Here is a 26,094-nt window from a genome sequence, read left to right as displayed (position 1 = left end):
AGCCCCGCCTTTCCAGGGCCTGGCTCCACCCTTTCTGGGATTGCATTCGGGGCGCCCAAGACCCCCCGTTCCCCCACTCTTTTTTTTTTTTTTAAGTTTATTTAAGTAATCTCTCCACCCAACTTGGAGCCTGGGCTCACAACCCGGAGGTCAAGAGTCGCATGCTTTTCCGGCTGAGCCAAGCCAAGACGCCCCTGCGCTCGGGACCCATGAGGGGGAAGATGCACGGCTTGTCCTGCCCTGCACTACCCCACCAGGTGAACTCTATGCCAACACTGAGAACACTCATCCTTCGGATGTGCAGCAGACACAGGCCCTTCTACACACACGACACCCGTGACAGAAGGCAAAGTGTACTTCAGACGATCCTTCTGCACTCACCAGCCTGGATAATCACATCCTAAACCCAGCACCCAAGTTTGTGGGCAGCACCCAGCAACCTACAAACACCAAGGTGACCTCCCCAGTGCATTTATGGGTGACCAAGAAGGTAAGCATGTAAAAGGAAAGGCAAGGCTTAAGGAAAGAAACACTGTAGGAGTGATGGTGGTGAAGAGAGAGAAGAAAACAGTCTCCTGATCCCCTTCCTGAGCATCCTGCCTCTGTTCACTGCAGTGTCTCTTCTTGGAAATCCTCTCTTTCTTCTCTCCCACACCCTACCCCCAAAGTCTTTCTCTCCCTTTAAGGCCAAACTGAAGTGAACTCTAAAACCCCTGCCAACCAGGTCTATTCACTGAACTTTCCTTGAAATCTTACACCTGCACCACTTGTGTGGCTTGTTGGGAATGCACTGCCAATTATCAACTATTACTGGCCACCTTTTTACAAGCATGTATGCTATTCTCTTGAATAGACTGAGTTCCTTGGGGGCACCAGGCCCTCTTTGTTGCATCCATAGTGCTCAGCACCCAGCATATGGCCATGAAAATAGGACCTTAGTAAACCACTGCTTGATTGAAGGCTATGTTAGGGAAGCCAGTGTTAGTCCATTCATTCTTAAACTTTAGCAGGCATCAAAATCACTTTGAGGGCTTGTTAAAACAGATTACTGGGCCTCACCCTCAAGAGTTTCTGAATCAGTAGGTCTTGGATAGGACCCAAACAAATTTGCATTTTTAACAAATTTCTAAGTATTCTATAGAATCATTCTTTAGTTCTCTTGGTCTCAACTGCAGCAGTAAATTTCAGCTACTAGTATTTAGCCATCTTTGGGGTCCAAAATAGTCCTGGGCCTGGTCAGAAGTTATGGGGAGTGAGGGAGGAGAACTGGAACCAGAAATGCTGGAAGACTGATAGTAGAAAATCGTTGTTTGCAACCACTAATGAAATAATCGCTCCAGGCAACTATCATTAATGACTGCTAAACTATTGGGGAGGGGTGTGTGTGCCTGGGTGGTTCAGTTGGTTGAGTGTCTGATTCTTGACTCCAGCTCAGGTCATGATCCCAGGGTCATGGGATTAAGCCCCACATCGAACTCTGTACTGACAGTGCAAAGCCTGCATGGGAGTCTCTCTCCCTCTCTCTCTGCCCTTCTCCCCTGCTTGCACTCTCTGTCTCTCAAAATAAATAAATAAATTAAAAAAACAAAACTGTTAAGTGAAAGGTTGATTAGGATTTTATGTATGATGGATCAGGTTGCCAATTTATGAACAACAAACCTTAACATCACTAAAAGTGAGACCACTGGACATAACGTGTCCCCGATGTGATACAATTAGAAGTAAAAAAAACATTTCCCAAGAAAGTTTCATGCCAAAAAATTGGAACCAAATCTAGTGAAGCATCTAGATCTAACTACTAATCTACAGGAAATATGGGTGTTAGAGGAACATGTTAAATGATAACATGAGGGGCGCCTGGGTGGCGCAGTCGGTTAAGCCTCCGACTTCAGCCAGGTCAAGATCTCGCGGTCTGTGAGTTCGAGCCCCGCGTCGGGCTCTGGGCTGATGGCTCAGAGCCTGGAGCCTGTTTCCGATTCTGTGTCTCCCTCTCTCTCTGCCCCTCCCCCGTTCATGCTCTGTCTCTCTCTGTCCCAAAAATAAATAAACGTTGAAAAAAAAATTAAAAAAAAAATGATAACATGAGGATACGATTAACAAAACCCAAATTGTGGAAAATTCTACAAATGACCCAGTTTCTTCTATAATAGATTCTTCTCTTATATATTTACAAATACATAAGAGATTATCAATGAAATATATGGCCCTTCTTTGGATCCTGATTCAAACAAACCTAATATAAAAAGACATTTTTTGAGATTGTTGGGGAAAATTAAACACAAACTGGGTTTTATATGATATTAAGGATTTTTTAAAAAAATTATTGGGCATGGATGTGTTTTTTTGAAAAATAAACTTTATTTTAGACTAGTTTTAGATTTACAGAAAAATTGCAAAGAGTTTCCATTTACCCAAAACATAGTTTCTCCATTTTTTTAAGATTTTTTTTTTTTAAGTAATCTCTACAACCAGCATGGGGCTCAAACCCACAACCCTGAGATCAAGAGTTGTCCACTCCACTAACTGAACCAGCCATGTGCCCCTCATTTTTTAAATAAAGTTTATTTATTTATTTATTTGAGTTATCTCTGTCCAACATGGGGCTCAAACCCACAACCCTGAGATCAAGAGTCACATGCTCTTCCAATTGAGCCAGCCAGGCATGCCCCCCCATTTTTTATTTTTTACTTCATTATTTATTCTAGAGAGAGAAGGATAGGGAGAGGGGGCAAAGGGAGAGAGAGAGAGAGAGAGAGAGAGAGAGAGAGAGAGAGAGAGAGAGAATCTTCAGCAGGCTCCACACTTATCACAGAGCCTAATGCTGGGCTCCATCCCACAATTCTAGGATCCTTCCACTCTGAGACGAAGTCAAGAGTCAGTTGCTCAACCAAGTGAGCCACCCAGTTTTTTAAAGTAAAGTCTACCCCCAATTTGGGGCTTGAACTCAGGACCCCAGGATCAAGAGTCACGTGTTCTACTCACTGAGCCAGTCAGGTGCTCCAGTTTCCCATTTTTTTTTTTTTTTAATTTTTTTTTTTTCAACGTTTATTTATTTTTGGGACAGGGAGAGACAGAGCATGAACGGGGGAGGGGAAGAGAGAGAGGGAGACACAGAATCGGAAACAGGCTCCAGGCTCTGAGCCATCAGCCCAGAGCCGACGCGGGGCTCGAACTCACGGACCGCGAGATCGTGACCTGGCTGAAGTCGGACGCTTAACCGACTGCGCCACCCAGGCGCCCCTCCAGTTTCCCATTTTTAACATCTAACATTCAATGGTACATTTGTTAGAACCAATGAACCAATATTGATACATTATTACCAACTAAAGTCCATATTTTATTTGTATTTCCTCAGCTTTACCCTAATGTCTTTTCTCTGTTCCATAAGAACATTTAGTTGTCATGTCTCCTTAGGCTCCTCCTGGTGTTGACAGTTTTGTAGACTTTTTGTTTGTTTGTTTTTGATGAGTTGGACAGAATAGTACTGGTAGAATGTATAGAATATCTTTCAGTTGGGTTTTGTCTGGTGTTTTTCTCATGATAATACTGGGGTTATAGGTTTTGGGGAAGAACAACACAGGGATGAAATGCTATTTTTATCACATTGTGTCAAGGCACCTACTATCAATATGACCTACGACTGTTGATGTTAACCTTAATCACCTAATTGCCTGGCTGAGGAAATTTCAGATCTTTGTACTGTACCACCCCTGCTTCCATTCCCATCCTCTTTGGAAGGAAGTCACTCTGCATGGCCCACACTTGAATGTGGAGGCTTGCTTCCTCTCCTTAAGGGTGGAGTGTCTACCTAAGTTATTTGTAATTCCTCTGCATGAGAGATTTGTCTATGCTCCCCATTAACTTATTTATTCAAAATATTTGACCCTTTGATAGACCCCATCATTGTGTGTGGGGAGGATAAGGGAGGGTTTGGGTTTGGGTTTTTGAGCAGTTCTTTTTGGCCCTGTAAGATGCTCCAAGATCATTTTGTATATTTTGTGCCCAATCCTGGAATCAGCCATTTCTCCAAAAGTCCTTAGTTCCTTTTATTGGGAAGTGGGATTAGAAATCAAAATTTGGGTGCTAGGTATGTTCATTGCTACTGGGGTGTCTTACTTTTAGGCCCTTCTCAACTGACAAAGGAAATATATCTATATATTGTTATATGCACATATCTATAAATGTTTCTATACATAAGCAACTGAATTTATATATGGATGAGGTTTTTATTTGTTAAGTCTGCTACACTGTAATATTTATAGCTGAAATAATAATATGGCTAAGATTTGCTTTTAAGAACTCCAGGAAAACAACAAAAAATGGGAAAACAGAACACAATTGTCTAAGATAATCAGTGAAGTGGAGTGATAATTACATTGGGGATTATACTGTACTTTGGTCTCTACTCATATATATATATTTAAAATATTTCATAATAAAAGGAAAAAAAAAAGTCACTGGCCAGGCTGTAGTTAAAGAGGATCAAAAAGAGAAATACAGACAGCTAGATATAGGGCATTCAAACAAATATACTCACGCTCACACATATATTTCCTTTGTCAGTTGACAAAGGCCCTTACACATGGAACTCTTCCTTTCAGGGCCATTCCCTAGATGAAAATTTTTTTTTAATGTTTATTTATTTTTGAGACAGAGAGAGACAGAGCATGAATGGGGGAGGGTCAGAGAGAGAGGGAGACACAGAATCTGAAGCAGGCTCCAGGCTCTGAGCTGTCAGCACAGAGCCCGATGTGGGGCTCGAACTCACGGACCCTGAGATCATGACCGGAGCCGAAGTCAGACGCTTAACCAACTGAGCCACCCAGGCACCCCATTCCCTAGATGAAATTTTGAAGAGGACAAATTTTTTCTTCCACACGTTTAGACCCACCTGCTGTTTCAGAAACCTCAAACTTATTGCTCTCTCCTATCTCCTAAGTTTGCTTTTGGGGAAAAACTCTGACCATTTGAAAGTCCCTCTGTGACTCTACATCCAAGTTCGGTCTCTCCTAGGGATTTACCTTTCTGTTTCATCTTCAGCTGGGCAAGGAATGGCACTGTTTCTGACTCAGGAGCTTCAGGCAAGGGGTGTTTTGCAGGCGCAACTGGCTTCACACCTGCAGGCAGTTTTTCTCCAAGCCCTGGAGTGGATTCCTTCCCTGCCTTCTCTAAGGTGATGGAGAGAGCACAGTCTTCGACCTTCCCATTCCCTAAGTGGAATTTCCCAACTCTCAATGGGTCCCAAGGATCCATTCTTTCTTAGTAGCTAGGAAATAATGGGTCCTTGGTCACAGGGCAGTGAGACTACCTTGACCCCATCGCTCACCTTGGTTACTTCTTGGTCCACCCACTCTTGCCTGAGTAGGGAGGACAGGATGGTCCTAACTCTGAAAAAGAAGCTGAAGCAGGTGCTTCCTGAAACTGCTGGAAATTGCCATCAGGGAGTTCTGCTACTATGGGCAGATGGTTTTTATTTTTATTTCCAGGTTTGTCTGTGTCCTCTCTATCTATCCCTGGCCTCCTTGAGCAGTCCTGGATCATAAAAGGCAGTGTGGGCAGATACTTACTTCACCCAAGTAGGGAGATGCCATGGCCCAACCTAGCTCCATCCATAATAATGGGTTGCTGCTGGCCTTTCCTCTCCCTATATCCCCTTACTCCCCTGGGATAGATCAGAGCTGGCTTTGGTACTGTTCTGAGGACAGGAACTCTTGGGACAGCTGGTCCTGCATTATGTCAAATACATTTCCTGTTGATTTGATTAGTTTCATTCGAAGCAATGCATTTATGAAAGGAAGGGAGATTTTGCAGGCATGAATTTGCACAGGCAGCCAACCTCCTTCAGACACACACACACACACACACACACATTTTCTCCCCATCCACCCACAAAGTGTCAGTCACATTTAGAGTTTGCACAAATGCACACCCTCCCTCGTACATCACAATGCACACCCTCTTACCCACCTACACACTTCTTCCACAAAATCACACCTGCTCACATACCCTTTAAGCATGTTCCATGCCAGAAAGAGAGAGAGACAGAGATACACAGAGAGAGAGAGATGGGGTAGATAGGTAAGAAGAATGGGTTTCGAGGGCTCAGGAAAGCAAGCACTCTATGTGGGAGCTGGCAAGTCAGAAGACCAAGACCCCACAGTACCCCCTACCTTGTAAATAGAAATACTAAGAATTGATAAGGATTCAAAAGTGGGTATAGAGGAAGCAGGGACTCAGGGCTCCTGTCCCCACATGGAAAGTATGCTGCCCCAGGGTGACAGAGATGTGCCTGAGGCCTACAGCTGAGATAGGAAGTTTGTGAGTACAGAATGCAGTGGCATCCATGACATATCCAGGAAGCCTATTTTGACTGGTCCTTAGGCTGGGATTTCCTGTCAGAGTTCAGGAAATGATGGGGAGGAAATGAGGGGAGAAAAGAAAGTGGAAGGTTGGGTTTGGGCTCTAGGTTCAACATCCTCTAGGAGAGGTATTTCCAATGTCAAACAGAGTCAATAGGAGGAGGCTGCCTTTCACGGGAAACTTGAAATCCCCTGGAGAGAGGAGAGGTGGGGGAGATGGCCTCAAGCAGTGACAAGTGCTTAAGCGTAGAGCTGCAGCAGCCACTGTACTGCAGTCTTGCAGCCACTTTGCCACAGTCGCATGGCCCTGGCGAACCTGGCTTCAGCTCCAGACTGTTGTCTGCCTACCCTGATCCAACTCAGCCCAAACTCAGAAGCTGTGGATTCTGGAATGGAGCAAGTCTTTTCCTTTAAGAAAGGTCCTGAAGCCCACCCACAGTACACAAGAAATTTGGCAGAGTGCTCAGCTAAACCAGACTTGAGGCCCCTACCAAGTCTGACAGCCCTTCTGGAATCTCTCCCTGTGTTGCCACCTGGGGGCGCCCCCAGCTGGGTCTGAGGCTGCCACCCGCACTGCTGTTGTTGTTGTCATTAGTATAATTAATAAGCAAGCACTGATGGGGCCAAGTGGAGGAAGAGGCAGGCCCCTGCTGCTCGGGAGAATCCCTGATAAGATCCAGTGTGGCTATGGGAAACAGGAGGCTAAGTGGTTTGTCCTTCCTCTTTACCCAGCACTTCTGGAAGGGCCCTCTGGAGTAATCTCCAGGGGACAGGTAGAGGCAAGGGCAAGGGGAGGGAAACTCTTGGTAGGCTGCATTTGGAATCAGCTGTGTATCTTCCTGACAGGATGTCTTTGAGCACAGCCATCCCCCCGTGATAACTGGTTGTGGGGCAGGCCAAGCTCTGAGGCAATTATGAATTAATTTAACAGACATCTGTCTGTTTCTTTATGGAATGCCTATTGTGTGCAAGGTGGTCTACTAATAATAGCTAATGTTTTATTGGATTCTGTGAGGACGTAGCCAACTTCCACACCATGTCCTAGGGAATGGGGGATAGAAGCAGAGGAAGCAACTAGGAAGAATGACAGCCCTAAAAGATATGGGCCATTGGGCTTTGGCCTATGTAGAGTAGCAATGGGGATGTCAGATGAAACCTGAGGATTATCAAAAAGATCTTGGAAAACTCAAGACCCAAGGCTCAAGATCTTGGAGATAAAGGGGTGGGAAATGGCGCACGGAAAAGGGAAATTTGGGTGAAAGCCTCAAGAAAGAAGCACGAAGGGGTGTTAGTCCAGTGGGGGAAGCCTTGAGTCACGATTTCGGGGCTCTGATGGTTGGGAATCTAGGGGACTGAGATGCTTTATGTCCTGAGAGGTGGGACGAGGTTCCGGCATCAGAGCCTGGACAAAAAATTGGGGTGCGGTAGAGGCTCGAGCGAGGTTTGACGGCAGGATCAGGAGTGCTAGGTTTGAAACGATGCTGGAGTGTGTTTAGGGAAAGGAGGGGCGTGGCTGGCTGCGCCACCCGGGCACCAGCAGATCCTCGGGTCGGCACTGGGCAAGCTGGCCCGGGGTGCCGCCGCGGTAGGGGAGGCCCGCGGGCGGGCCGCGGGCCGGGAAGGCGGCAGTAGGGTGGGCACTCGGAGCGAGCCGCCCGAGGCTCCGCGGGGGGGCGGTACGAGCTCAGGCTTGCGGGCGGGCTGGTTGGGGAGGAGGCGGCGGCTCGGAGAACATGAATCAGCGGCGGCGGCGACGGCGGCGACGGCTGTGGAAGGAGCGCGGTGGCCCATCAGCGGCCCCGGGGACCCCGCGCTGCTGACGGCGGCCGCCGAGACTCGCTGCGCGCGCGGGTCTCGGAGGCGCGGGCCCCAGCGCCGCCCCCGGACCGGCCCCCGCCCCTCCCGCGGCCCTCCTCTCTCGTCCCTCCTCCTCCGTGCCTCCTCCCTCCTCTCTCCTCCCTTGTCGCTCGCGGGCCGGGCCCGGCATGGTGCGGCGTCGCCGCCGATGGCGCTGAGGCGGAGCATGGGGCAGCTGGGGCTCCCGCCGCTGCCGCCGCCGCCGCCGCCGCCGCTGCTGCTGCTGGCGAGTCTGGCCGCTCTGCTGCTCGCTGAGCCCGCGGCCGCAGGTAGGGGTTGGTCGGGAGGCGGCGGAACGCTGGGGGCTGCGGAGGGGCGCGGCCGGGTGGGCGCCGAGGAACCGCAGCCGAGCGAGCCCCGGGCCTGGGCGGGCCGGAGAGTTGGGTGGGGGGACCGGAGCTGGAAGGCCGAGATTGGGGGCAACGCGGCGGGGGGGGGGTCGGCTCTGCGCGGGGTCCGCTGCCGGCTCTTGGGCCGGGGCCCCACCCCCAACTTTCTGGCGTCCGGGGCTCTTCGGGTGGAAGGGAAAGGAGTGGGGCTGTGGGCTTAGTGGTCAGAGGGGGGTGTTCGGGACTGGATTTTCCCGCCTCGACGTACCTAGATGTTTACTCTCCGCTCCCAGTCCTGGAGACCCCAATTCTGTTCACCCTACACACGAAGGTCCCACTCTGAAACCACTGGAGCTGGACTGAACAGCCAGGAGACACACCTGCACCATTGAGGGTGCAGGGGCTGTGAGGGTGCCCGGTCACAGAAAACATCTGTACATACTCTAGGTCCTGTACCCACTCAAAGCTTCCTGAAGCGGGGATTGTTGGAGAGGATAGGTTGGAGGAAGGTTGCTGGTCTTTGTGGGGGTTAGCCTCCTGTTCCCACATGGCCACTGAGGCATTTGCCGGTTGTGGGAGTGCTCCTCACAGCACTCTGCATCTCCAAGTTCACACTACACCCCTCTGGGACTGTTGGGTGTGTATGGGGTGTGAGGTTATCCCTCCTTGCCCTGTGACTGGCCCTGTGACACAGGCTAAAGTAGCAGCCATGGAGCTGGCACCTTGTTTTGAGACAGCACTCCCTGGTATATCAGATTCTCAGAGAAGGGAAGGGGAAGAGTGACAAGTATTTACAAGCTGAAAGGGTAGATCTCAGAATTAGGGAGCCCAGGAATTTGCCTAGAGTTGCGCAGCAAAGGGTAGGAAGAAGCAGGACTGGATTCAGCTATGTGGATAGTTCACCTGCCCCTCTCTGCTTAAAAACATACCAGAAGACCAGGAGGGTGTGTGTGTGTGTGTGTGTGTTCGAGTGCACGCGCTTGTGTGTGTGGATGCCTGCAGAAGGTAGTGCTCCACAGGGTGGCTCCTGTTGGTGTGACAGTAGCTCAGGGGTCTTGGACTCCCTGTTCAGGGCCCCTCCCCTCCCTTCTACCTCCTACCTCCCTAGCACCCGCCCCTGCACACATTCAGGTATTAATAGAGCGGGTGGCTGCCAGGAAGGCTGCCATGTGTTTGATCTGACGTGGTTCTGTAGCCATATGTTCTCCACTTCAGGGGAGCACCCCCTCCTTCTCTTCCTCAGCCTTCTTTCATTTGCCAAGGTGGTATGCGGGGTGAGGTAGGGGGGTGCCAGCAGCAGTGTGAGTTCTGGCCTGAGACCTTGGGCAGAGAGCTGGCCGCCTGTTGCACTAGATGGGTGCAGCAGTCATTCTCAGGGCAGTACCCTGCCCCAGGTGTATAAGAATGCCCCACCTTTTCAGCCTGGCTTGTCTTCCTTCTGGTGGTTGGGCTTGAACTTAACATTGCCCAGTAGCGAAGTATGCGGAAGAGGTAACTATCTTAGAGCTGGGGGGAACTTGGCAGTGGCAGAAATGGTGCCTGGAGAGCTTGTCATGTTCCTCTCCCCAGACAAAGCCCAGGCCACCTTCCTTCCCACCCTGTCCAACATCTACTTTCTTGACCATTAGCTGAGAATGAGCCCTCCGACCCAGAAATTACGTTCTGGAAGAGAATAGGTGATATTTCCAGAGACAGGGGCCCTCTCAAGCATACTGACACCTTCTCCTTCCCACCTCTCAGGCCTGAAGCTCATGGGAGCCCCGGTGAAGCTGACAGTATCTCAGGGGCAGCCGGTGAAGCTCAACTGCAGTGTGGAGGGAATGGAGGAGCCTGAGATACAGTGGGTGAAGGACGGGGCTGTGGTCCAGAGTGTGGATCAGGTGTACATCCCAGTCAGTGAGCAGCACTGGATTGGCTTCCTCAGGTGCAGGACTGTGGGGGAAGGTGTGGCATGCCAGCCTGGGGGCAGGTTATGCTTTATGGGGGGGGCTTGGGAACTGGGGCAATGCTGCTGTCCAGAGGTCTGGGTTGTTTTTTTTTTTTTTTTTTCTCGGCATTGTTTGGAAACATCCAGAAGTGGGGGCAGGCTGAACCACTGAGTCTGCTCAGCACAGCTTCCCCTCTTGACCCTGGGAGGCGAGCCTGGTGTCCTGTTTCCACAGCCTGAAGTCAGTGGAGCGCTCTGATGCAGGCCGGTACTGGTGCCAGGTGGAGGATGGGGGAGAAACCGAGACCTCCCAGCCAGTGTGGCTCACGGTAGAAGGTGAGGAGGCAGGGACACAGGTGGGCATGTTGGCCTGGAGCAGGTGCTGTCTGCTAGTGACCACACCTCTGCAGAAGAAAGCTTGGTGGAAGCTGAGCTGCCCAACTCCCTCTGGGGCCTGACTGATCAGGCTCCAGGCCTTCCCCAGACATTGGAACACCATACCCATTGGAATCTGGGTATTTCAGAGCCAAGGGGGCAACTAGGACTTACAACCTATGGGGTGCAGTCAGTTTCAGTTGTCTGAGCAACAAGCCTCAACCACCCATTTGGGCCTGGACCCTGTTTTGCCAAGTGGCCAGGCCAGGAGGGATGGGGGAGGGGAGGAAGGATCTGCAGCTGCGGGAGCTCAGAGCTGTTCAGCCCAGGAAAACAAAGTGACTAAGAAAGTAACAAAGGGCCCTGAACGGGATCTGGGGCCTGCCAACAGAACTCTGCTAAAGCTTCCGCCCACTCCCCCTCCCTTTCTGGCCCTCCCCCACTCCCCACCCTCTGCCTCCTCCCTTGCTCTGAGAAGGGCTGTCAGAGCAGGTCTGGGAAGAGAGAAGCTCCCATGCCCAAGAGGACAGCATAAAGTATATTCCTAAGGTTCCCAAAGAAGAGAAGCTCCCTCTCCAGCTAGATGGCCTGTTCTGCAGTTGACCCAATCATGAGGGCCTGTGGGACCTTCTGCATAGAGGGCTACAAATGGTAGCAAACTTGTGGTTTGGGGTGGTTGAAAACTGAGAGGTGGCAAGGCTCATTCCCCACCCCCCCCTCCCCCCTTTCTCCTTAGGTGTGCCATTTTTCACTGTGGAGCCAAAAGATCTGGCAGTGCCACCCAATGCCCCTTTCCAGCTGTCTTGTGAGGCCGTGGGTCCCCCTGAACCTGTTACCATTGTCTGGTGGAGAGGAGGCACAAAGGTTGGGGGACCTGCTCCCTCTCCTTCTGTTTTAAATGTAACAGGTGAGCAGCATCAGGAGGGGCTTTGAGCAGGGGTGGTGAGGCTGGCAGAGTTCAAATCTGTGTAAATCACCAGGTATGGTATTGTGAGTGTCCAGAAAACACCCCAGTGCCTGGGTACCTGACCTGCATCATTACTAAGCTCATTGAGTCAGGTGTGCTAGGCTGGCAGATAGGCCGATTAGTGGTGATCCTGCTGGGTGTGTTTGGAGGGTGCTGGAGCCTCTCCCTGTCCTTCACAGTAGTCCAGGCCATGCACAGCTGGCCCTGGGAGATGGAATCGTGTGGAACCAGGGGCACCCATTCCCCCCACCCCTCCCAAGGGAAGGAGCCAGGAACCAGCCCACGCAGAGCTAGGAGGAGTGTCTGGCAGACTTGCCTAGAAGACAGGAGTCTAGGGCTGCAGAGTGGGGAATGGCAGGGAGAAGGAAAGGTGGGGGGTGGCAGCACAAAGATACAGGAGCCGCCTCTCCTAATGGCCCTTTCCAGAAATTTCTAGACATTTTCTCAAATAACTATATTTATCCATACCTCCACACAGATACACCCAAAGCAGTAATGCACACCCACCTGGACCCCAAGATCCTCACACACATACTGAGGTTCGTGAGGTTCACTTATCTGTGAAATAAAGCTAAAGTTCCTGGTCGAGACTTGAACTGACCAAAAAAGTTGGGAATCTGAGCTTGGTCTCACACACTGGAAGGTGGGAGGGACAGGCTCTGTTGTGCCAAGTGCCCTAGCAATAGGAATCTTGAGAAGAGGTGGGCTGCGGGACCTGATCAGGAGGTGCTGGGCTAGAGCAGATTAGAGGGAAGTTTGGGTTCAGTTTTCTCCAGATGTACGTGGTTGGGACCTCAGACAGCCAGCCTGATAATAAGCACTCACCGAACTCCTACTCCACACATCACACTGTGCTAGGCACCACGGGGGATCTAGGGAATACAAAAGAAATAGAAGCCATCAGTCCAGCCCCCAAGGAATTAGTGTAATTGGGGAGACAAGACACATGCATAAAGAACTGAGAACTATTGCAAGGCAAAGAATCTGCAAATGTAACAATGATACTGCATAGAGCAAATAAAGAAGGGCTCTGGAATGTGCAATAAAGGAGTGAACAGAAAAGGGAGGGAGCTTTGTGCTATCTTCAGGAGGTGGGATTGAGGTAGGGGGGGAGTAGTAAAACATTCCTCAAGTGTTCACTGTGCCATGCAATTTATGTGTGTTACGTCATTTGGTTCTCACAATTCTCCCATTTGGGAGATGAGAAGACAGAGCCCCAGCATTGGGGTTATATCCAGGCGCATTAGATTCCAAAGTCCCTTTGTTTCCAACATATCCCATTGTTTAGCCCTTCCCTCTGGCTTGAGGGACTTCTAGGATACTCAGATCCAGAGCCTACATATCCCCCTTCCCTGGTCCCAGAATAAATGCAAGTTGCTGCTTGGGGGGCGCTGACTGAGGTTTTCTGGCCTCAGGGGTGACCCAGAGCACAGTGTTCTCCTGTGAAGCTCACAACCTTAAAGGCCTGGCCTCTTCTCGCCCAGCCACCGTTCGCCTTCAAGGTAGGAAGACTGGCAGGAGGACTGGTGGGGGGGAGGGAGGGAGGGAAGGAGAGTGGGCGAGTCAGGGGCGTTCTCAGCCAGCTGATGAAGTTACAGTCATTTGGTGTTCTAGCTTCCTGCAGCCCTGCTGGGATCTGAGGGATGAGGGGTTAATTGGCAGAGCTCCATCCCTAGTGAGGGCACCTGAGACCCTGCCGTGGCTGAGATGAGAATAGAAACCTGACGTCACAGCAGATTTCCCATCACGAAGCAGAGTCCTTGCAAGGGAGGGAGAGAGGGAGCGAGCAGGAGATGGTCAAGGCTCATGCCCAACCTTGCTTCTGCCAGCCCCTGTGGAGGGAATGGGGCTGGGGAAAACAGCCTAGCAGGTTCATAGAGGAGATCCAAAGGGTTGGTATGCACAAAGGGAGGGAAAAAGGAGGGAGAGAGCCAGTGTGTGGAGGAATGGCTTATGGCTGCGGGGACAGCTTCTCATTTGTATCTCTCAAGGCCGAGGCGCTGTCCCCACATGCACCCACTGTCTTACCCTATTCCTTGGTCAGACAGGGCCCCTGATTCATAGAGAGGCGACCTTTCTCCCCAGCCAACGCACCCTCCTGGGTATGAGCAGCTATCCCTTACTGGTTGCTTGGCTTGTATGTTACTGTGGTCCTCTGAGTGCTGAGTAGCCATCGTTAGGTTGGGGGAAACTCCAGACCTTAGGGAGGGACTCAAGGCTTGACTCCCATGCCTTCTGCTTTTTCATATCCTTGCTGGGCACTGAACTCCAGGGCACTGACTCTCACTCCCTGTCCACAGCACTGCCCGCAGCCCCCTTCAACATCACAGTGACAAAGCTCTCCAGCAGCAATGCTAGTGTGGCCTGGACACCAGGTGCTGATGGCCTGGCCCTGCTCCAATCATGTACGGTCCAGGTAGGCTGAGAGCGAGGACAGACTCTCCTGGCCATGTTCGTTCTGTGGCTGCCTTGGTGGCACTTTGTTCACGGTGGTATCACTTTTACCTACATTTGCCCATAGGACTTGGTTTCTAGCCCTGTTCAGGTGTTGCTGTCTTACCAGGAACAACTCAACCCACTGTCCCTTATTATAGGGTACTCTGGCAACCAAGTGACTTGGCAAGTTGGCTCTAACCCGTACATTCTTCAGGCTGGAAAGCAGATCACTAGAGCAGATTTGGGATGCCTGGAAGGATTTTTCTTATGTCAGCAAAAACCCAAACCTTTGATTTAGCTGATACCTGTACCCTTATGCCCCACCCCCTGACTCATGCCAAAGAGAACAAGGGGATCCGAGGGGTTCTAAACACCAGAGAGTGGAAAATCTGGGTGAGGTAATAACAAAAACAAGAAGCAATGCATGAAGCCTTATTTTCATCTGTTTACTCAAAGGTATTTAATGAACACTTTGAAACTGTTCTAGGCAGTCCCCTGCCCCTGGCAGGAGAGGTCCCTGCTACTCTGGTCTATACCATTTAGAGGATGCCACTGTGGCCCTTCTTTGGCTGCACCCCTTGCCCCTGGGCAAGGAGTCTGTAGAGCCAAGGGGATATGCCTATCTAGATCATGAGGACACCCCCTTCCCTTTCCCCAACTGCCACACTACACCATATTCTAGATACTAGGGATGTCTTGCCTTATGGTCCCCAGTCTGCTTCCAGGGCCTGGCCCATCTTTGGTTTGTGCACCTCTAAGTCCAAAGGGCAGCCACTGTGGGGGATGGGTATGCAGGCAACGTTGTCCACACCCGGGCATCTGATGTTCCTCTCGGTACAGACCCTTGGCTCGGAGACTTCGTCTTCTTGTGCCACCACATTCTGGCTTGGGAATTCAAGGAATCAGAGGTTTATAAATGCAAACCTGACCTTCCAGGTTGTTGGGAAGCTTTATTTGTCAATATACGAAGACAGGGAATATTTTATTTAATAATTTGTTAGCTGATTTATAACATTTAAATATTTAGCCCCATGGTACATGGGTCTCCATTTGTACTCTTGCCCTGGGCCCCCAAAATGTAAGGTGAAGTCTTGGTTCATGGTGCCCCTAGGCTCTCAGTTACTCTGCCCTTGAGAAACTGAGACTTTGCACTGGTTACAATACATGGTAACTCTTATAACCCAATTATGAACCGAGCATAAAAGGGCATGAGTTTTCTGGAATAGATGAGAAAGTCTTTGACAGAAAAAGTGGTATTTGCACTCAATTTTAAAAGATGAGTTGGACTTTTCTAGGAAGAGCAAGCAAGATCATTCCAAGCAAAGGAACAGCATTTGCAAATGCATGGAGATGTGGAACCTGGTGTGTTATTGGAGTGGTGGGTGGTGGGAGGGGGTGGGTTGCAAGTGTTTGCTGATAGGCTTAGAGGAGTCATTAACTCAAGATCCCCCACCCCCCATGCCTATGCCACAATCCCATTTTCTATCTCCGTTCTCTCCCTCATTACTTTGCTGCTTTTCTGTAGGTGACACAGGCACCAGGAGACTGGGAAGTCCTGGCTGTTGTGGTCCCTGTGCCACCTTTTACCTGCCTGCTCCGGGACCTGGCACCTGCTACCAACTACAGTCTCAGGGTGCGCTGTGCCAACGCCTTGGGGCCTTCTCCATATGCTGATTGGGTGCCCTTCCGGACAAAGGGTCTAGGTAAGGGACTTAGCAAAGTGGCTGGGCAGGGCTCCAGTGGGGAAGAGGTGATGTTGGCTCCAGTTCTGAATGAGGTTGCTTGAGAGAGAAGCTACCCCAAAAAGAGGTTCCTGCCTCATCCAGCAAACACTGAGTGTCTGCTGCATGCATATCTATGAACTAGATAAATCTAGCTCCCTTCCCATGCAGCTTTAGTTCTAGGGGGGTGGAACAGACAAGCAGATTAGAAAAGATCAGATAATACCAGAAAAGATTGATGAAGAGTGCCCCAGGGTGGTCCAGGCATACCCCCGTAAAGAGACTGATGTTTGAATGATAAGGAAGGAGCCACACTGGGGCAAAATCAATGCAGAAGAGGGCTTAGCAAGTGCAAAGATCCTATGATAGGAACTTGCTTGTATTTCTCTTAGCAATTGCAAAGAGGCTGGTGGGGCTTTGAGGGGGAAGTGGTGAAGGATGCTCCTGAAGCAGTAACCAGGAGCAGCACTGTACCTAGTAGGGTGCTGTGGGTCCTGCCTTTACTCACTGGTCCTCCACAGGATTAAAAGTGAGAGCAGTCAGGACTGGGAGGCAAGCTTTAAACCCCACCTGTATCTCTCTGAGCTGTGTAGTTCTTGGGAGTTCGTTCCAAAGGCCAGCATGGGATAGTGATAGTGGGAAGGGCAGGGCTCTTAGTAGCCTTCTCTCTTCGGGTACAGCCCCAGCCAGCACTCCTCAGAACCTCCATGCCATCCGCACAGACTCAGGCCTCATCCTGGAGTGGGAAGAAGTGATCCCTGAGGGCCCTTTGGAAGGCCCCCTGGGACCCTATAAACTGTCCTGGGTTCAAGACAACGGAACCCAGGTAAGGCGCACCCAGGTAAGGGGAGACAAGCTTCCATTCTTCAGGTGTACCAGAGTCAGCTCTCAGGGCTCTAAGGCCTTTAGAGCTTCTGAATGGCCATCCTTGGTGGGCCTGGGGACTTTGGTGGGCTCAGCCTCCCACCACCCTCGGGAGAGGGAGTCCGCTTTTCCCCACCTCCCCCTGCAGGCTTCTTCCCTCCTTATTAGATGGTGTCTCCAGTTAGGATTGCATCCAGTGGGTGGCTGCTTTGTTTGTAAAAGCAGGAAGCACATTCCTGCACCAATTGGGGAGGGGAGGGTGCCGATAAGACCATCTTATCCCAAGCCTAGTTCCCTCCCATCCCCCACCTCTGCCAGCCAGGACTGAGCCTTGTTTGTGTTCAGGAGAGGCCTCTGCAGCGTGGAGCAGGAATGTGATGACTCCCAGCATGTTGTGTTCCTGAAGCCCCTGAACCCACAGTGTCCCTTGCCTCCTGTGTTCCTAGCTAGACCTTTTTCTGACTTTCAGGCCCCAGCTGGAGGCCTTTTCCTCAGACTTAAGTATGGGATGGGGGATTTTCCTGGCTGCAGGGTGAGCTGACAGTGGAGGGGACCAGGGCCAACTTGACAGGCTGGGATCCCCAGAAGGACCTGACTGTGCGTGTGTGCGTCTCCAATGCAGTTGGCTGTGGGCCTTGGAGTCAGCCACTGGTGGTCTCTTCTCATGACCATGCAGGTAAGGCCTGCAGGGGAAGGGCACAGGGGAGCAAGGCTTTCAAGGGCAACCTAGACTGGTGGAAGGAGGCTGGCAGTACCTTTCCTCTAATAGACCCAAAGACTCAGCAGTTGAGGCCAGGGTATTTAAACTAAAAGTCATTCTCCTCCCCCTGCCACAGGACTAGCATAGGAATCTCTGGTCGAGTTTTAAGTCCTAATAGCCAGGGCCAATCACTGACAGGGTAGGAACTCTTGGGTCTTCCTTCGGAGCTGCTTTCCACTTGGGACTTTTATTGACTTAAGAGAACCTCTTGACCAGACCAGATGGCCATCACTGGAAAATTCTAAAGGGACTCCTTTATGTCAGCCTAGCTCATGCCACTCCCCCTGTCTCCCACAGGCCAGCAGGGCCCTCCCCATAGCCGTACATCCTGGGTGCCTGTAGTCCTGGGTGTGCTGACAGCCCTAGTGACGGCTGCTGCCTTGGCCCTCATCCTGCTTCGAAAGAGGCGGAAGGAGACACGGTTCGGGTAAGGGGGTAAGGACATGGAGGGAGAGGCAAGTGGTGACTGTAGATCTTGGAGCTGATTCCAAGTCCTGGGTTTCTTCTTAGGCAAGCCTTTGACAGTGTCATGGCCCGGGGGGAGCCAGCCGTTCACTTCCGGGCAGCCCGGTCCTTCAATCGGGAAAGGCCTGAGCGCATCGAAGCCACACGTGAGTGTGGGAAATCATAGGAGGAAAAATGGACTGTCTTTTTTTCTCCCTTTCTTTTTTAATGTTTACTTATTTATTTTTGAGAGAGAGGGAGAGAGTTCACTTGAGCTGAGGAGGAACAGAAAGAATCCCAGGCAGTCTCCACACCCAGCCCTGAGCCTGACAAAGGGCTCCATCTATGAGGGGCTTGATCCCCCCACCGTAAGATCATGACCTGAGCTGTAATCAAGAGTCACAGGCTTAACCGACTGAGCCACCCTGTTTTTTGATGTTTATTTGTTTAGTTTTGAGAGAGAGAGGGAGAGAGCCCCTAACTACATTCTTTTTGCTAGCTCATTAATTTGACCAGTGTGTCTGAACATTGATGAGTCCTGAGCACACGGTAGTAGAAAAGACACAGAGGTCTACCCTCGTGGATGTCTCCACCCCAGCTATGGGAGAGCTAAACTAAGCTCATGTCTGCACTGAGGGTGGAGCCTGGAGTACGAGTCAGGAGCAGGAGAGGCCCCTCTCCTTTCTTACCACCCCTCTCCCCACAGTGGACAGCTTGGGCATCAGTGATGAACTCAAGGACAAACTGGAGGATGTGCTCATCCCAGAGCAGCAGTTCACCCTAGGCCGGATGTTGGGCAAAGGTGTGTGGGGCTGCACAGTGATTGGCAGGAGTGGAGTTTGCCATATCTGGGTGTGTTAGGTTGCTCCTGTCACTTTGGGGGTGTAGATTTAGGGCAGCTCCTATAAACAGGATCTATTTGTAAATGCCTGAGTTTGGGATGTTTGGAGGAATGGTGGCTGGGGATGAGGAGGACTGAGGAGCACTCCCAGCATACTCCCTTTGGCTGCAGAAAAGGAGCCTCCTGCAATGTCCCCAGAGTCTAGTGATTTGTGTCCCTGTGGAGGGTCACCTGGGAGGAAAGGGGGGGGAGGCAGTAGGGCAAGGTGGCCTCACCGTCATTTGGGTCGGTTCCTAGGAGAGTTTGGTTCAGTGCGGGAGGCCCAGCTGAAGCAAGAGGATGGCTCCTTTGTGAAAGTGGCTGTCAAGATGCTGAAAGGTGAGTGAAGAGTAGTAGACATGGAGTGAGGAGTGGAAGGGGTGACTGATACAGAAGCAGGCTCTGCTGGGTCCTTAGACTTTCCAAGAAGAGTTACTCATCACTAAGTAGTATGCTGCCTGTGCCCCGTGAATAATTCAGAGGCATAAACCCACACAAGTTTGTGCCCTAGCCTTTGCTCTCTGCCATCAGCAGTGACTCCTCTGAGCTCATTCAGGGTGATTAAAGCTGTGGTTGCTTGAGCTTCTGGACTATCTAAACCAAAGGGAAGACCATTAGTAAGCAGAGAGGTTGTTGGATAGCCCCACTCCATGGGGGTTTCTCCTGCTCATGCCAGTCTGTTTCCTGAACCCCCTGGGAAGCCCAGGAAGGACAAGGCCTAGGAGTCTTGGATCAGAATTGTGGGCACATCTCCCTCATTCCCTCTCTCCTATCTTTTTTTCCAGCTGACATCATTGCTTCCAGCGACATTGAAGAATTCCTCAGGGAAGCGGCTTGCATGAAGGAATTTGACCACCCACATGTGGCCAAGCTTGTTGGTGAGCTCCTTCTTAGGGGAGGCAGATATACAATAGAGCTAAAACTGTGTTCCACCAAGGTGGGAGGGCAGCCTGTGGGAGAGAAGTTTGGACTTACGTGGTGAATAAGCAGATAGCAAAATAGCAAGGAGAGTCCTGGCTGAAATCTGATCAGACTCAGGTAAGGAATTTAGTGTGCAGGCCCTGTACCAAAGGTCTGCACATGAAGACTGCCCATTTGAACAGAGGCAGAGGAGGAGGGGACAAGAAGATGCTCCAGAGATCTAGGGGCAGACAAATGTTGAGTAGTCACCAGGCCACTGTGGACTTATGGAGAAGGAACAGAGCCAGGGCTAGAGGTAGGACCTAGCAGTTGGGAGGCTCACGCAGACCCCTAAGCTGTCTCTTGATGTTTATGTGCCCTGCTTCTGACTCTCCCTTGTCCCCAGGGGTGAGCCTCCGAAGCAGAGCCAAAGGCCGTCTCCCTATCCCCATGGTCATCTTGCCCTTCATGAAGCATGGGGACCTGCACGCCTTCCTGCTCGCCTCCCGGATTGGGGAGAATCCCTTTGTGAGTGCCTGGGGTGGAATGGCCAGGAGTTGGAAAGGGACAAAGACCCTGGGAGAGAATTTGGCTTGGTGAGCAGGGCTGATCAAGCTGGTTGGGAAGAGGCAGGCTGGGTTTTACCCTTTTTATGCTAGAAGGCTTCCTTCTCCCTCAGAGCCCTGCTGGGCATTTTAGTCTGGGCAAGGGCCCTTTCTGAGAGAAGAGATCTGTGGAATCCCACATGAGGAGTGCCTTGACTCTTGGGTGCTGTATCTCTCTCAGGTCTGCCAAAGCTTCTTTGTCTTGGGAAGTCCCTCCATCCCCCTCCTTTCATTAATTCCAAGGACAGTCATTAGGCTTTCTGGCCAGGGAACCCCATTCATCTTGCCCTGGCTGGGTGGGCAGATCCAGCCTGAGTTTGCTCTGTCTGCCCCACCAGAACCTGCCCCTGCAGACCCTGGTCCGGTTCATGGTGGACATTGCCTGTGGCATGGAGTACCTGAGCTCCCGGAACTTTATCCACCGAGACCTGGCTGCTCGGAATTGCATGTATGTGAATTCCGGAGGGCTTGGGTGGGAACGAGCAGCTAATGACAGGAAGACTAATGGTCAGTTCTCACCTGGGACTGTATCTGCTATGCGTGGGGACAGCTGGGGAGCAAAGATACTCTGATTTTAGTACGGCTGCCAGCATGGGGGAAGGCTGACTCCACCCTCCAACACCCCTCACAGGCTGGCAGAAGACATGACGGTGTGTGTGGCTGACTTTGGGCTCTCCCGGAAGATCTATAGCGGGGACTACTATCGCCAGGGCTGTGCCTCCAAATTACCCGTCAAGTGGCTGGCCCTGGAGAGCCTGGCTGACAACCTATATACTGTGCACAGTGACGTGGTGAGCTGGCGAGCACAGTGAGGCCTGGTGGTAACATAAGCAGTGTGGCCCAGTGTGTGGGTGGACCTTTGGAATCCTCAGGGACCGTGGGTGGACCTTTAGAATCCTCAGGGACCTAGCCAGGTCTCTGGGCTTTGGCTGCCCCCTTATAACACCTCTATGCTCTAAGATGTGCTTGTCTTAGGGTTCTGCCCAGCTCAGGGAGCCTAATGACATCTCCCCTCCAACCTCGCTTCTTTCCCAGTGGGCCTTCGGGGTGACCATGTGGGAGATCATGACGCGTGGGCAGACGCCATATGCTGGCATTGAGAACGCTGAGATTTACAACTACCTCATCGGCGGGAACCGCCTGAAACAGCCTCCAGAGTGTATAGAGGATGTGTGAGTGCCCTGGAAAGGGGATTCTGGGAGGAAATAGGAATTTGGGGGTTCAGGTGCTGGCTGCCAGCACAGCTGCTGGTCCATTGGGAGCTCAGAACCTCAATTGGACCTTTTGTTTTTTGGTCCTTGTCATTAGAGGGACCCCGAACTGCCTCTTTATCTGCCACCTCCTGTTTTCTTTCTCTCTCCCTTTCCCATCCTGTGTTTCTTGTTCTACCTTTTCTTACATGTTTTCTCCAGTTTTCAGGAGGAACCAGGAACCCTGAGGGCAGAAGCTACAGGGTTGAGCAACAGTGCAAGTTTCTGTCACCTTCTTCCCACCCCCGCTACTTCTCAGTCCCCAGCTAGTCTAAGAAAACCTCCTAGGCTGAGCCCTCCCTCCCCCTCAGAGAGGGCTGCATCAGGGCAAGAAAAAACTGCTGCTCTATCACATTCCTTGCTAGACAAGGAGGGGGCGCTGGGGGCGGGAGGTTGGCCTCCTCTTGAGGGAGTGGAGAGACCTAAGATCCTGGGGAGAAGGGAACTGCCTTTCCTTTCTGGGAGCCTGGAGCCTTTGGGAGTAGGGCAGGGTAGGGATACACCCACTGAATAGGGGAGTGTTGTGAGCCCCTCGTGACTGGAAGACAGTGTTACCAGCATTAGCTGGGTACTTTACAGGCATTCTTTCAGGTAATCCCCCTCTAACCCTGTTAGGAAAAGTCTGTCATTATCACCGTTTTGTAGATGAGGAACTGAGATTAAAGAGGTTAAGTAACATGGCCAAGGTCATACAGCTATTAAGTAGATGAGTTGGGATGTGAACCTAGATCCCTGTGATTTTGGAATATGTGCCTTTTAACCATGGCAACAAATGGAATTTGTTCTAGTGTTATTTCCCATACTGTGCAAGCCAGAGTTTCCCTGGTGCCCTGGAGGACCTTTTCACTAGTACCGGGAGGACGGCATCCACATTGATCCAGTGAAGGAATCTGCTCCCTATTTCTTGCTGTGGGGTTGGACCACCAGAGGTCCATGAAACATGGACAGGTAGAGGAAGTCTCAGCCCGAACGGTGGAGTCCTGTTTCTCTAGGGCAGTGAGCTTGAAGTGCCCTGAGCCTGGACTGTGTGTCAGAGGGAAATCTGAGCGCACTAGCCAGGCCTTACACCTCCTACTTATTCAGCACAGCTCAGGACATGGCAGGTTTCGAGGTCTCCTTGTGGCTGTAGCCACAAGGAAGATCTGGAGCTGTAGAGGCTTTGCTGAGCAGTGGGGACCAGGCCCGACTTAGTTGCCTCCCAGGCTGGAGCTACTGTTGTCAATAGGGCGGGCGCTGGCTTCCTACCAGGCAGCCTGGTGGACAGGCGCCAGTTGGCTCCTAGCACAGCCTTGACAATGTATCCCAGCCTGGCCACGTACTCATGGCCCCGACCATTTCCATGGCCTCCTCGATGTCTGGCACCATTCCTCCCATCATTGGGGGCCCTTGTCAGGAAGGCTAGTGTGTGGGGAGCATTTAGGGCTTCTGTTGTGGGCACAAGGGAGTCAGGCATTTGCGCTGCCTGGATCTGGTCTCAGCCTCTTTCAGTTAGTTCTTTTTTTTTTTTCTCTTCCTTAAGCCTGAGGCATTCCCCAAGAACAGGGATAAGACCTCAGGGAATCTGTAAGGCTCCTGAATGTGTATGTAAAAAGTGTTCCTGCCCAGGGGAGAGGGCTGGAAGCTTTTCTAGGTTCAAAGGTGTCCGTGAACAATGAAGATTTAAGTCTGCTTGAGTGGGTGAGGATTCAGGACAAAGGGCGCCTATTCAAATCCTTCCCATTAAAATAACAGTGACTCCAAGCTGTGTTCTGCAAGACAAAACACTCCTAGTGCCCCCTCCCAATATAACATAGGAGGGACTCTTGGAGCCTCACTTTCTACCTGCTTCTACATGTGTGACCTTAGTCAAGGTTTTTAACCTCTCTCAGCCTCAGTTTCCACATTGGTGAAATCGGGATCATTTATTTCACACATTTATTTGTGCGAATTAAATAATATATGTAAAATATTTAGAAGAGTGCCTGATACATAGTAAGCGCTTTATATGGGTGTGTTAAAGAAAAGTTTTCAAATTCCTGGTTTTGTATGTTTAAGGGGCCTCAGCTTCCCCTTTGGGCTCCTCACTGTCTCCCCATACCCTTCTGGCTGCCTAGGTATGAGCTCATGTACCAGTGCTGGAGCGCTGACCCCAAGCAGCGCCCGAGCTTCACGTGCTTACGGATGGAGCTGGAGAGCATCCTGGGCCACCTGTCAGTGCTGTCCACCAGCCAGGACCCCTTGTACATCAACCTTGAGAGAGCCGAGGAGCCTGCGGAGGGAGGCCGCCTGGAGCTGCCTGGCAGGGACCAGGCCAGCGGTGGGGCTGGGGATGGCAGTGGTGGGGGGGCGATGGGGGGCACCCCCAGTGACTATCGGTACATCCTCAGCCCTGGGGGGCTAGCTGAGCAGCCTGCGCAGGAGGAGCAGCAGCCAGAAAGCCCCGTCAGTGAGGGCCAGAGGCTGCTGCTTCTGCAGCAAGGGCTACTGCCCCACAGTAGCTGTTAGCCCACAGGAAGAGGGCGTCCCGAGCCATGCTGCTGGCTCTGCTGGCCCGCCGCTGGCTGAGGAAGCCCTCTCTGACCCCAGCCCAGGCAGCAAGGCATGGAGGCTCCTGTGGTAGTCCTCCCAAGCTGCGCTGGAAGCCTGGACTCACCAAATCGCCCAATCCCAGTTCTTCCTGCGGCCACTCTGGCCTGCCTGGTGTCAGTTCAGGCCTTGGCTGGGTGGAGGTGGGCCAGGCCTGGTTGTCTAAACCCAGGCAGCTGGCAGGAGGGGGGGAGGTTATGTTTCCATGGTTACCATGGGTATGGAGAGGATTTGGGGGAGGGTAGATCTAGCCCTGTGGGCCCCTACTCTCTGGCTGAGCTGCCCCTGCTGCTTTAGTGCATGCATTGAGGTGTCTCTGACCAGGGGCCTAGCTCTGCCCATGCTTGGGGTTTAAATGCCCAGGTTTGCTCCTCCTCACAAAGAGATGCCCTTGTATTATTCCCTTTAGGTGAGAGTTGGTAAGGGGTTGATACAGGCGGGTCCCAAGCCCTATGGTAGGAGACAGTGGGGCATTCTCAGGTCTGAATCGTTATCCCCTTCCTGATGACCCACCTACCCTGCCTAGGCCAGGAGTAAAGTGCAGCTTTACTGACCAGGTCACAGCAAGGCATGCTGGATTACTGCAGGCTACCATTTGCCCAGCCCATAAGGGCAGTGCACTAAGCCTGGCAAGAGGAAGGGGTGCTGTAGGCCCTGCCCAGAAATGCGTGGGGCCAGAGAGGAGTCCAGGAGCCCCTCTTTACACCCTCCCACAGTCTGTCTGAGCATGCTACCAAATCCCAAAATATCCTAAGACTAACAAAGGCAGCTGTGTCTGAGCTCAGTCCTTCCACGCAGCATCCATCCCTTAGTCCCAATTTTCCCTCTCTGGAGACCCTCTTCTGTCCCAAGTCTCCAGAGAAAGAGAGAAAATAGGCCTGATGGCTGACGTGGGTGAGGGGGAGTTACTGGAGCCTGGACCCCAGCCTTGCTAGGGGAGCCCCCTGGATTGCATGGGGCAAGGCCCTTGCTGTTAGGGATATTTCCAAGCCGTTAGAAGCTGTTTAAAAACAGAAATAAAATTGAGAACTAAAGACTCAAGGCTTTGTCTCTTAACTGTTTACTTTTTTCCAGATCACAAAAATGAAGCATCTCTACATAGAGAAAAGTCTGGAAAGACATATGCCAAAATGTTAACAGCTGTTATCTTTACATGATGTGAGTTAAGGGGACTTGTTTTCCTTTGTGCCTTCCAAGTTTTTTGCACTGAGCACAAAATGCTTTTGTAATTAGGGGCGCATGGGTGGCTCAGTTGGTTAAATGTCCGACTCTTGGTTTTGATGCAAGTCATGATGTCGGTAGTTTGTGAGTTTGAGCCCCACATTGGGCTCCGTGCTGACAGTGCACAGCTTGCTCGGGATTCTCTCTCCACTCTCTCTTTGCCCCTACCCCACTTGTGCTCTTTCTCTTTCTCTGTCACTCTCCTCTCAAAAATAAACTTTAAAAAAAAGCTTTTGTAATTAGAGAAGAGCCCAAAGAATATTATCACATTAAAGATAACACATAGTTTGCCTAGGTGGCTCAGTTGGTTGAGCGTCCGACTTTAGCATAGGTCATGATCTTGCGGTTTGTGAGTTCAAGCCCCGCGTTGGGCTCTGTGCTGACAGCTTGGAGCCTGCTTCGGATTCTCTGTCTCCCTCTCTCTGTGCCCCTCCCCTGCTCACACCCTCTCTCTCAAGAATAAATAAAGATAATACATAGTCCTTGTAGACAATTAGGAAAATGTAGAAAATCATCCTACCACCTAGAGATAACCACCCTTGATCTTTTAAAATGTAAATGTTATGGAAAGGTTCTTTTTCTTGGAACAAGGACAAAGACTACTTTGGCTGTCTCCTACCCCTCTGTCAGACTT

At 51.3% G+C, this 26,094-nt stretch overlaps 1 protein-coding gene across 5 annotated transcripts; it reads left to right on the top strand.

The window, feature by feature from the left end:
- The first annotated feature begins 46 nt into the window (after positions 1-46).
- Positions 47-25,481, top strand: TYRO3 (TYRO3 protein tyrosine kinase). 5 transcript variants are annotated; one of them, XM_047864297.1, is made up of 20 exons: positions 8,122-8,485; positions 10,286-10,469; positions 10,708-10,808; positions 11,584-11,754; positions 13,230-13,316; positions 14,115-14,230; positions 15,776-15,953; positions 16,652-16,812; positions 17,367-17,511; positions 17,893-18,022; positions 18,106-18,206; positions 18,746-18,841; positions 19,178-19,258; positions 19,705-19,797; positions 20,226-20,347; positions 20,763-20,872; positions 21,056-21,215; positions 21,460-21,596; positions 23,768-23,970; positions 25,314-25,481. In XM_047864297.1, the coding sequence occupies exons 1-20, from the start codon at positions 8,365-8,367 to the stop codon at positions 25,394-25,396; spliced, it is 2,580 nt and encodes an 859-aa protein (XP_047720253.1). In that variant the 5' UTR covers positions 8,122-8,364; the 3' UTR covers positions 25,397-25,481. The 5 variants fall into 5 exon arrangements, with proteins under 5 accessions (XP_047720252.1, XP_047720253.1, XP_047720251.1 ...); XM_047864295.1 differs by lacking the exon at positions 25,314-25,481 and adding an exon at positions 24,117-25,280 and having other exon boundaries at positions 23,768-24,063; XM_047864296.1 differs by lacking the exons at positions 8,122-8,485; positions 25,314-25,481 and adding an exon at positions 47-490 and having other exon boundaries at positions 23,768-25,280.
- The last annotated feature ends 613 nt before the right edge of the window (positions 25,482-26,094 follow it).

Source organism: Prionailurus viverrinus, chromosome B3 (genome assembly GCF_022837055.1).
Source record: "Prionailurus viverrinus isolate Anna chromosome B3, UM_Priviv_1.0, whole genome shotgun sequence".
In the NCBI taxonomy this organism is placed as follows: domain Eukaryota; kingdom Metazoa; phylum Chordata; class Mammalia; order Carnivora; family Felidae; genus Prionailurus; species Prionailurus viverrinus.
The sequence above is the reverse complement of the archived record's forward strand: the minus strand, read 5'-3'. Positions and strand labels throughout refer to the sequence as shown.

Coding starts and splice junctions, on each gene's coding strand:
- TYRO3 (XM_047864293.1), top strand. CDS start 8,365: ATGGCGCTGAGGCGGAGCATGGGGCAGCTGGGGCTCCCGCCGCTGCCG. Junction 10,809..11,583: donor AGTGTGGCTCACGGTAGAAG/GTGAGGAGGCAG, acceptor CTTTCTCCTTAG/GTGTGCCATTTTTCACTGTG. Junction 13,317..14,114: donor AGCCACCGTTCGCCTTCAAG/GTAGGAAGACTG, acceptor CCCTGTCCACAG/CACTGCCCGCAGCCCCCTTC.